The sequence below is a fragment of the Aotus nancymaae genome, unplaced genomic scaffold (assembly GCF_030222135.1).
Source record: "Aotus nancymaae isolate 86718 unplaced genomic scaffold, 86718_ANA_hifiasm-v0.15.2.pri h1tg000018l, whole genome shotgun sequence".
Taxonomy (NCBI): domain Eukaryota; kingdom Metazoa; phylum Chordata; class Mammalia; order Primates; family Aotidae; genus Aotus; species Aotus nancymaae.
This window is the reverse complement of record NW_026988430.1, coordinates 10,812,787-10,824,131: the sequence shown is the minus strand read 5'-3', so window position 1 is coordinate 10,824,131 and position 11,345 is coordinate 10,812,787. Positions and strand designations below refer to the sequence as shown.

Genomic DNA, 11,345 nt, shown 5'->3' with positions numbered 1-11,345 from the left:
TGGTCCTATCGAGTCCTCACCCTCCTTTTGCCCCGAGTGTTCCCAGAAGGGATGGTCCATCTAGGTGTTCTCCAGGACCAAGGACCCACTGTTGGGTCTTGGTCCTCGGTGACCCAGGGAGATGAAGCCCCCTCCTATGTGGAGAGCTCAGAATGGTGGAGTCCGCCGTCCCTTCCCCAGAGACGTGGTTTCCACGAGCACAGAGGCTGCTTTGGAGGCAGTAGATCATTTTCATCCCCCAACCAAACACCCTTCTGCTCAACTGGCGTTATTCCTAAAGTGGCTTCGCTGCTCTGACTGAAGGGCCATGGTAGCCCAAGTGATGAGTGGAGTAGGACGGAGCACTCAGGAGAGATCCTGTTCCTTGTGGGAAACTGGACATCTCTGTGGTCCCTGAGAATCTCAGGAGGCCAACTGTACAGAGACCTCTGGTCCCTGACCCCAGTCTGCCTCTACATGTCTGGAGTAGCCCATCATGGGCCCTTCAATTTAGGCAAGGAGACACCATTCAACCTGCCAGGGCAGGTGTGTGCCTGTTTCATGGCATTTGGGGACACGGGATTATCTGACCAGGTCCCACTGTTCTCACGTCCTTGAGAAGATGCCCACCCCAGCTTGGGGCTTGAGACTCCAGAGACCCATGCAGGTGTGGGCCACTGCGTCTGGCCCCTTTCACCTGGCGGCAGTGGTGGAATGGGGGTTACGCAGCCAGCCAGCATCTGGGAGCCCAGTGGGAGCGGTTCAGGTGTTCTCTGAAGTTCTCAGGTGCAGTGTAATCTTTAGATGATTTTGTCTCACAAGATGGAGATGACAGAACATACATTACAGGAGCGAGAGGACATCATTCTCAAATATGAGAAGGTACAGGTCGGTCTGCTCCTTGGAGGGGGACCTCTGCCAGTGCGCCCTGGTCAAAGGGTTTTGGGCTCCCTAGGAGCACAGGGCGGGGACGGGTGGCCAATGCCCCCAGGCCTCTTGTACCCTTTACCTTGGGCCCCTCAGCAAGGCTCCCTCTGGGTTGCAGGGACACCGAGCTGGGCTGCCAGCGGACATGGAGCCTGAGCCTGTGGAAATCCACAACCACACGGATCGGTTTGGAATTGTGCAGTGAGTCCTCTGTGCTCCCCTCAGCCCCTAAAGCGCCTATCTCAGCTCAGGGATGGGTTTGCTTTTAGAAAAAACCTCCTGAGGCCCTGAGGCCATGTCTCCCCAGGTCCGGCCAACCTCCTTCCCAGGGTCAGACCTCCTCCCTGGCTCCCCTGCAGGCCCCGCCTGAGGTTGTTAGGCCAGAGGTGAGGGGCCCATCCAGGGAGCGGGTGGGAATGGAGAAGGGGCTAGATCAGGCCCCTGGGCTCTCAGCAGTTCCATCTCCAAGTTAGCACAAGAGGAGCAGGGTAGCCTGAGAGTCTAATCCTGTCCACTGACAGACAACCCCAGTGAGATCCAAGGTTTGTGGCCATAGGGTGAAGGGACACCTGCCCCAGCTTCGGGGCTGTTGTTGAGGGCCCACCGGCCCCTGTTCTCCCCCATTTCCCTAGAGCCATAGCCCTCCCTGTCCCCATGGGGAAAGGGGAAAGGCACAGGGACAGTGGGGGCTGTGGCCCTAGGGGAATGAGGGAGAAGATGGGCAGAACCCTGTTCTGGGCATCTCACGGTGAGGCCAAAATGGCAGCAGAGCTTGCAGCTAAAGAGCCTGGGTCCTCAGGCCTGTAATCCCAGCACTTTGGGAGGGCGAGGCAGGTGGATCACGAGGTCAAGAGATTGAGACAATCCTGGTCAACATGGTGAAATCCCGTCTCTACTAAAAATACAAAAAATTAGCTGGGCATGGTGGCACGTGTCTGTAATCCCAGCTACTCAGGAGGCCGAGTCAGGAGAATTGCCTGAACCCAGGAGGCGGAGGTTGCTGTGAGCCGAGATCGCACCATTGCACTCCAGCCTGGGTAACAAGAGCGAAACTCTGTCTCAAAAAAAAAAAAAAAAAAAAAAAAAAGAGCCTAGATCTGGTGCTGGGAAGGGATCTGGGGCTAGGTAAGAGGAGCCCAGCCTGGCGTCCACCCCTCAGGGATCATAGCATGGAGAGACAGAGGATCCCGGGGGAGGTAGGGTGGAAGGAGCGTATGAGCTCTGCCACTTCTAAAATGCAGGGTGTGTGGCTCGGGTGCAGGGAGAGGCAGGTGGACGCTGGGAGGTCAGACCTGCGAGGGCCTTGGGTGTGTAGGGGGCGATGGGTCCCGGTTACACCCTGGGTGCACTGCACAGGTCTCAGGCCAGGCTCTGGAGACCCCGGCAGTTCCACATCATGTGAGCACTTTGAAGGGACTCCTGTCAGGGCCCGGTCACCCACCCTGGGAAGCCCCATCCCATCTCATAGCCCACCTTTCTCAGCTCTAGCAGAAAGCACCACCTCCAGGCCAGGAGGGGCACCCCATTGTGCAGCCTGACTGCCCCCCCACACCAGGGGCCCCAGTAACCCAGGCCAGGCTGGCCCTGCACTCCCGCTCCTCCCAGGTCCTGGCCCCTCCTGGGAGTCAGCCCCACAGGAAAGCCCCCGTCCTCCCTTCCCTGTGCCTTTTTCCGGGCTGAGCCCTGAGCTGGATGGGACAGAGCCAGTTCTTTCTGGGGGTCGGCTCCCAGAGCGGACGGCTCCAAGCCCTGTGCAGGTCCTCAGCTCTGCTTGGTTGCCTTACAGTGAGACGGAGCTGCCCCCTCTTACTTCCCGGGAGGTCAAGGTAAGATCCTGATGCATGGGGGGCCTGACCCAGGGACAGGGGGACTGGGCAGGTGGTGGGTGAGGTGGAGGAGGCAGCAAGCCTGGGTGGGGGTGGGTGGGAGCAACACGCTGTCACAGGGAGGGGCAGCTTCCCTGCTGGACCTGACCCCAAGTCACTGTATCTCTGGCAGTTTGATGAAATTCCAAAGTGAGAATCAGAGTCGTGGCTTGGGGGCAGCTGCCCACTTGTGTCAGAACCCCACCTACAGGCTGGGACCTGACCTATGACTGTGTGTCTGGCCTGAGAATGGCACATCCCGGGGACCCAAGGCCAGCCCACTGGCGCTCATTTGCTGAAAGGCTGTCAGCCCTTAGGGTCTGCCATTCCCTGGCTCCTTCCAGCTGGGTCCCACCAGGGCTCCAGAACACAAGACGCAGCATTCACGGGCTGCTTTGAGAAGCCTGGCGCCTCCGCTAACTCCAGCATTCCTCCTTTGACAGCAAATTCGGCAGGAGCTGAGACGCAAGACCAAGTGGAGGGAAATGCTGGGCGAATGGGAGAAATATAAGAACAGCGAAAAAGTAACGTGTGGAGGGAGAGGCCCCAGAACCACTCTCTGCAGGGACAGGGGACAGGCACCCGTGGCTGTGGCCTGGCATCCTCAGCCTCTCAGAGGGCGGGTGGCACACTGTCCTCATGCAGAGGACCACAGGCCTGGTCGCCAGCTTTGCTACCCGTTGGTGTGAGAGTCACCTTGTTCAAAGGGAATCTGAATCTAGGGCTGGAGCCACCGGAGCTCAGGGCTAGGGCAGCCTCCTGGTGACCCGAAGGAAGGAACAGGTCCAGATCAGAGTTCAGGACTCTGAGTGCCCATTTTCTCCTTCAGTCCTGGGAAGGGAGACCCTGCCCCAGCTTGACCTCACCTCTACTGAGGAATCATGGGGCCAAAACTAATAATTTATAGAATTCTCGGGATCTGGTCCTCGTGAGGGTCGCCCCTGGCCCGAGTCACCAGATCGTTTTCTGCCCACAGCTCATTCGCCGTGTTTACAAGGGCATTCCCATGAATATCCGGGGCCAGGTGTGGTCAGTCCTCCTCAACATTGATGACATCAAGGCGAAAAACCCCAGCAAATACCAGGTATGCTAAGCCAGAGCCCAACAAACAGGCCAGGCCGTGTCAGGGGCCCAGGTCTCCAGCTGCAGGGAACGAACATCAAGTCCCACTTGGGGCATGTGTGTGCTGGCCAGATGCACATCCTGGGCATAGATGGCCACATAGACACCACAGAGGAGCTCGGCTTTGGGGACCCTCCGCGGCTTCAGAAACAAGCCAAAAAGCAGCTTTCTGCAGAAGGAAATCTTCCTTCTTTCCTTCCTTCCGGAAGTGCTGACTGTGGGATGACTGCCTTTTGGGGCAGGGAGTCTTCCCTCTGTTCTGAGGCTGCTTCCTCCTCTTGGCCCTGCCCTACAGCTCATGAAGGAGAAGGGGAAGAGGTCCTGTCAACAGGTGCACCAGATCGACCTGGACGTGAGGAAGACGCTCAGAAGACACAGTCTTTTCCAGGAGCGATATGGCATCAAGTAAGCCCACGGGAGCCACAGGGCCCCAGTGGAGACGGGGTGAACCAGAGGGATGGGGACTTCCCTGGAGCAGAAGCCAGGGTCACCCAGGAAGGATGACAGAGCTGCCAAGTGCTCTCCTGGCCCAGGAAGCAGCCGGCACCAGGGACCGAGCAGCTCCCAGGTTCCAAGCCCTGGGCCAGGCTGGAACATGTGGGGCCAGAAGCCAAGAGGATCCTGAGGAGACAGAAGGCAGCAAAGAAAATCATGCACAATGGGGAAAAGTGCTCTCCCTGAGCCATGGGGACCCATGGTAGCACCCACGGGAGGGCGGCAGGATGGAGGGCCCGTGAGCCTCCCCAGGCAGCACTGACAGCACCAAATGCTGGGGGCACTCAGGGTCCTGGAAACTCTCATCTGGGTCTGCTGGGAATGTGACATGGCACAGCCACTTTGGCAGCCAGTTGGGCAGTGGCTCACAAAGCTCAATGCACTTGAACCACACGTCCCCAAAGTGTCAGATATTGAGCCCAGTGACTTGGAAACTGACATCCACATGAAACCTGCATGCCACATTCACTGCTTCATTCATCATCACTCACACACAGAGCCTTTGGGGACGACCATCAGCATGGGAATGGGGCGAGGAAGGTTGGTTCTCCCTTGAAATAGAAGACTCGCTGAGAAAAGGGAACGAGCCAGTGATGCCCGCACGAACGTGGGTGGAACCTAGATGCATTTTGCTAGGAGAAAGAAGCCAGACCCGAAAAGCTACCACTGTAGGATTCCCATTCATAGGCCATTGAGGGAAAGGTCAAACCAGAAGGACTGAGAACCGGTCTGGGTGACCAGGAGCTGACAGAATGGGGAAGGCGGGCTGCATAGGGGCCACTCTGGAGTCGTGGAGGATGAACGAGTCGCTCCAGGAGGGGCTGGAGCAGTGGCCGGGAGACTCTGCACATTGGGTTAGAACCATGGCAGAACTGTACACTCAAAGACTGAACTGGCGTGTGTGCAAACTGAAAAAAAAGTCAATCAAAGCAAAAATGATTAGTCAACTCACTGTCCAACTGGGATATCTGCATTTCATAGATGTGGACTTTACTGAAACATTTCTTAAACAGTCAAAGGCCCTGAAGAGCTCACCGCTTGTCTGGTGAATCATCTGAACGTGAAATGGGATTTGTTGTTAGGGTTTGTAGACAAAGTGAAACTAATAGCATCTCCACAAAAGAAATGAAAGCCCCCTTTCTCTGTCTCCTAGGGAGGGGGAACTATTCCACGTCCTGCTGGCCTACGCAGAGTATAATCCGGTGAGTATTCTGGGCAGTGACCATATTCCTATATTCACGGCCATATTCCCTGGCGTGGGTGTCTATTGGGGGTGTCGTTGCTTCTTTCCAAGTCAGTATTTGTGAGCCACCAGGATATAGAAGGCATGACTCTAGCTCACTGCTGGCATAAACTTCCAAGCAAGGGGGGTGGTCTCAAGGGGTCAAACTGAGTCACAAAGGAGTCAGGGCCCTGACTCCTGGTGTCACCTGGGCCCGACCACCACTTCTCAGAGCAAGAAATGACACCTTCCTCCTGGGGCTGCCCACAAAGCCCAGGAGCTTGGCGGGGTCGCACGCAGGACAGTGCTCTCAGGAGACATTTCGATCAGTTGCTGAAGTGTCTGATGGACATGGCTCTTGTCATGAAATGAAATGAATTTGCATCCTGAGGAAGCCTCTTCTTCAGAGGAAGCCTCCCCAGTCACCTCTGTCTTCTCCAATGACATGAGTCCTCCCAGGTGACCTCAGCACCCAGGTGATATCCTTCCATGGTGATGTCCTTCCACGGTGACTCTGGCTCTTGCAGGAGGTGGGCTACTGCAGAGACCTGAGCCAGGTGGCCGCCTTGTTCCTACTGTACCTTCCCGAAGAGGACGCATTCTGGGCACTGGCGCAGCTGCTGGCCAGTGAGAGGCACTTCCCACAGGGTAGGTGGACAGGTGCCCCTGGGGCTTCTTGCTACCAAACCTGGGGATGCTCACCCTGGCCAGGTGATCTCAACTTTCAGTGAAGGCACCTTCCTGTGTCGCCAGCTTGTTGGGAGCCTTTAGGATGTCTCTGCTGAGGGTCCCACAGGAGCTGGGGGCTGACCCCCAGAGCCCAAGTCAGACGCCTTTCATCCCCATCAGCAGAGGACATCTCATCCTCCCTGTGGCCGCCCTGTGTGTCCTGGAGCCACGCCCTCTGGCTCTGATTCTGTGCAGCTGACTCTCCCCTCCCTGAGAGTCTTCCTGCCCTTCAGCTGCCTGGGCTCTAGCTGCCCTCGGTCCCCACAAATGGGCTGACTGAGCCCAGATGGCAGCATCTTCCCCCATCCCGTGTCCTCTGGCCCGACGCCACTTCCAGGAGATGACCAAGAAGCCCAGCACCCACTCTGTTCTGGCCACCCTCTGTCTTGGCCTCAAAGTCAGCCTTGCCCTCCCAGCACCCTGGCCCAGGAGGCCTCCAGGAGCAGCTCCAGCCAGGCTCCAGGGGATGTTCCCACCCCTCCTCCCCAGGGCCAAGGCAGCATCGTGGGGTCAGCAGATGGGAGGGTGGGAGGCCTCGGGGATTGGGGACCTCTGCAGCTGCCCAGCTCTTCCAGCTGACGGCTCCACGTCTTGGGAGAGGGCTCTGATTTCATGATGAGCTGGGGGCTTCTCAGGATTCCACAGCCCAAATGGCGGGACAGTCCAGGGGCTCCGAGACCATCAGGAGCATGTGGTGCCCTCGTCACAACCCAAGACCATGTGGCATCTGGTGAGTTTACGGTCCTCTGGACTCTTCTCCAGAGGCCCTGCATCGCGTGGGGCTGGAGGAGCGGGGGGCCTGGAGCCCCCCGGTGGCTAGTGACAGGCTGAGTGGCAGCCAGGGCCCGACCTGGGACGTAGGGTTCTCCGTGGGCTGGGATTTGGGTTTTTTTTCCAGCCCTGGAGGAGACAGAGGCACAGGGACTGGGGCCCAGCTCCCGCAGAGCAGGGCTAAGGGCAGTGTGTCCCCCGGGAGTGTGGGAAGGGGAAGGTGTTGTGGGGAGCCCTGGACACCGCCCAGTGTTCTGCACTTAGGGAGGGGTCTTCAGTGGGTCCTGGAAGAGGGAGGTTTCTAGAGCAGCCCAGGGGGCCCTGAGCACCTCTGTTCCTCCCATCAGGACAAGGAAGGACTAGGCGCACAGGCTTCCTCATTAGGCTGGCTTCTCCGGATGCTCAATGATGAGGTAAGGAGGCACAGGGAGTCTCAGGGACCCTCCTTGCCGTGCAGTGCCCTGCTTCCCCAGCTCGGGGGTCCGGCCCACCCCCAGCCCACAGGAGGCCCATGCGGGTCCCCACAGGACACACAGCAAGACCCTCTGCCCCAGAAGGATCATCCCAAGGCAGAGGCCGGGGCTGAGGACCAACCTCATGGGCAGACTGGGCCAGGATCTGACTTGGGAGGGCTCAGGGAAGCCTCAAGCCCCTCTCTCCAGAAGCCACATCCCCACTGAAATGAGTGCCCCCCATGAGGAGCTGCAAGACCTTGTCTGACCCAGCCTCCCAGAAGGGTCAGGCCACCTTCATGGGGAGGGTCACTGACTCTGGGGACTGAAGCCCCAATGGGCCCAGCTTAAGCCCCAGCCTCAGCCTGGAAGGGCCAGGTCCTCCCACGCCTGCTGTCCCCACAGATCTCTCTCGGCCTCACCCTGCGCCTCTGGGATGTTTATGTATTGGAGGGGGAGCAGGCGCTGATGCCCATAACAAGAATCATCAGCAAGGTTTGGAGGAGTAAGTCCACCTGTGACCTGGGGAGCACTGGGGTCAGACCCCAATTGACCCGAGGGAGCTTCCTCACACTGTCCTCATGATCCTCAGTTCTGGCCCAGAGGGAGTTCTGGCCGGGTGGGCTGGGAGGGCACAGTGACACCGAGTCCATCCCCCACATGACCCAGATGAAAGTCGGGAGTGTGGTGAGCACTGCCCTGCCCAGGCCGCCCCCCAGCCACAGCCTCCTGTGCACATCTGGACCACTGAGGCGGCCACAAAAGGATCCGGCACTGCCCAGTGGGAGACTGAAGTGGCCACGGGGTATGGGCTCTGACCCCTGCCAGGGAACTCTCCTGGCCTGATGCCCACCCTGTCCCTAGAGCACCTGCTGAGAACATCAAGGTCTGGCCTGTGGGCACGCTTCCGGAACTTCTTTTCCGGTACCTGGGTGATGGATGATGAAAAGGTGTCAAAACATCTGTGGGCCTCGAGGCCCACAAAGAAGCACAAGGACCTGCCATCCCCAGGTGGGCTCCAGTGCCAGGTCCCCTCCCGAGTCACCCTCTGGGGAAGTCAACAGTGGGGAAATGCCTGGGACCCCCAACCCTACTACCTGGCCCTCCCTCTTCAGCCTTTCTTCCTCCTCTTCCTCCTAGACCGTAAGAAAGTACAGTAGGCCCACCGGTCCTCAGGGCAGGCGCTCAGTGCATGTGGACTGGATGTGCTGTGCACGCAGGAGGGGGATGTGGGCAAGACCCTCCAAGAAGCCCCCTCCCACTTTCCATGGTGGCCCGTTGTCCCCCTCATGGGGCCCTCAAGGGCACCGGAGGAGCCAGACTCATTTGTGGGAGCCCCCGTCCCTCCCTGTGAGCACTGACAGCCTCGGAGAGCAGCGGAGGCCCCTTACTCCTGCACAGCCCTTCAAGGGTGCCAGGACCACAAGCCTTGAGCCAGGGAGACGAGGGAATCAGTGTCCCTGACCCCCAGAGCATTCAGGGACAGGACGCAGGTGGGAACCCGGTCCCAGAGCCGAGCCCAGAGTTCAGCCAGATGTGGGAACGGTCAGCGCTGGCATGGACTGGGCAGTTCAGGAGAGCAGAGGGTGACCCACGTCCAGGCCCAATCACCCACTTTGGAGACAGGTCCCCATGGGAGGTGGCAAGGGGGCTGGGTGACAGCCAAGGCCCCTCCCACCTGAGTTCTGCCTGGCGGCTGTAGCCCTGGGAGGAGGGTGTGTGGCAGGAAGCCCCCAGCCAGCCTGGACTCTGGGGGGCAGTCCCAGGAGCCACCTGCCATCCCCAGACGGCCTCCTCACCCCAGGTTGCACGCTCCCCTCCCTCTGGAATCAGCAGACTACAGGCGTGTCCTCAGTGTCAGGCCCCAGGCACGTGGGGCCCAGCCCGGAAAGGCCTACATGGGCTCACTGGAGACGCCGACCATGCCTGTTTTCCTTTCAGCCAAACCCAAACAAGGGTCCTCGGCACCCAGGCCCGTGCAAGCTTCACCTGGCAGGAACACCCTCTGCAAGGGGGACGGTCAGCCCCCTCCCGGCCCAGCAACCCAGGGCCCGCAGACCATTTGGTCAGCTCCCCCACCACGGGCGCCTCGTCCTTTCATACCCTGTCCTGGTGGGGCAGTCCGCGAAAACACCTACCCTGTGTCCAGCCCAGCCTTGGCTCAGAGAGGACCTCGCCATTCCTGGCGATATATAGAGTGGAGTTCAATGCCCCAGCTCCCGACGGACCTGGATGTGGGGGGCCCTTGGTTCCCCCATTATGATTTCGAGCAGAGCTGCTGGGTCCGTGTCCCGTCTGACTGTGTCCTGGACATCCCCGGGACCATGGGACAGGCCTAGCCCAGGAAGCCCATGGGGACCCTGACACCGGGCCCTGCCCAGGCCCATCAGGACTAAGAGGAAGGTCAGGAGATATCCCCACTGCAACATGGGCACCTCTATTTGGCTCCTTCACCAAATGACTGTGACTGGAGCCAGGGGGCACCCCGCCAGCTCCCAGCCCTAACCCTAACACTAACCCCTGACCTTAACCCGAACCCTAACCCTAACCCCGCAGCCCCAGACACCTTGGAAAATCCCGTTCAATGGGGAGGCTTGTCCCATCAAGGCCACGAGAGAGAGAGAGGAGCGTGGCATCCCCGAAGCCCTGGCCAGCCAGCAGCATGCCCCAGGGCCTCTGTACCAACCTTTGGGCGTGTTCCCCTCCCAGGGCACAAAAAGCCCCAGCCCTGGGACGAGAGGGGCACCAGGGGTATGTTGGGCTCCCAGCTGTAGTCAGCGTGACTATGCCGGGGACTCTGGCGCTGGCCAGCTCTGCCACTGTCCCAGAAGCCGGGCGAGGCTAAAAGCCTTGCAGCCATTGCCGCAGCTTCGCCACCACCAGCTGCCTTCTAGCTGCCAGTGCAGGCTTTCCCAGTACTCCCACCAAAGAGAATCACGACGGAGGATGATGCTGGTCCTGACGTGAGCAGAACAGCACACCCTGTGGATGGAGCCGGCTTCTTTCCCGGCCATCTTGGTTGCTGGATGGGCCCACGGAAGGAGTGGCCTTGAGACGGGCATGGGGACTAAAGAGGCTCAGCATCCTGCACCTGCCCTTACCAAGGCTCACCAGGCTGACACCACTGCTGAGCACCCTATTTGTGGATGAGATACACCCAGTATCTGGGATGGCACCATTTCCCAGGAGGACCAGTTGGCCACCTGCTGACAGGCTGACCACCCTGTGGAGGGGATGGAGATTGGCTTTCGCTGCCCTGAGCCACAATGTGGACATGGACCTGCCGGCCCTGCAGTGCACACGGCACTGATTCCCACCAGGACACCCCATTCACAGCTGGGGACGAGCAGCAGTGCGCTCCCACCTCAGGGCCTTGGCTCTGCCACTTCTACTTGGAATGTTCTCAGTTCTAGAAGCATCTGGGCCAGGGCTCATGGCTGGATAAGCACCTGAGGTCCCAAACAAGCCTCCCATCCTCGTTTTACTTTTTGGGAAACTTATGAACATTTCTTGAGATGTGACTTACGGCCCTGGGAAGTGCACAGCTCAAAAGACATTCAGCGATGGAACACACCAGCCCCCAGATCACAAAGCCAACCATGCCCAGCCCCTCCCCGGGCCCCCAGCCCTGAAACCAGTGTTCTGACTTCTGACGACACCATGAGCCTGCCTTTTGTACTTTACACTCATGGAAAGATAAACACCTCCATGTTGTAAAATAAACACATACTGTTGAAATGACTTTACGTATATATCTTCCATCCAGCTTCCCCTAATAATGAC

At 59.0% G+C, this 11,345-nt stretch overlaps 1 protein-coding gene across 1 annotated transcript; it reads left to right on the top strand.

The window, feature by feature from the left end:
• The first annotated feature begins 700 nt into the window (after positions 1 to 700).
• LOC135275691 (TBC1 domain family member 3G-like) lies at positions 701 to 11,089 on the top strand. The gene is given in 15 exon segments (XM_064378028.1): positions 701 to 861; positions 1,025 to 1,107; positions 2,693 to 2,732; positions 3,215 to 3,295; positions 3,748 to 3,855; positions 4,189 to 4,298; positions 5,542 to 5,590; positions 6,138 to 6,258; positions 6,975 to 7,069; positions 7,458 to 7,523; positions 7,968 to 8,067; positions 8,427 to 8,573; positions 9,504 to 9,851; positions 10,738 to 10,822; positions 10,858 to 11,089. Coding segments are annotated over 15 exon segments (1,629 nt in total). The 5' UTR covers positions 701 to 783; the 3' UTR covers positions 10,976 to 11,089.
• The last annotated feature ends 256 nt before the right edge of the window (positions 11,090 to 11,345 follow it).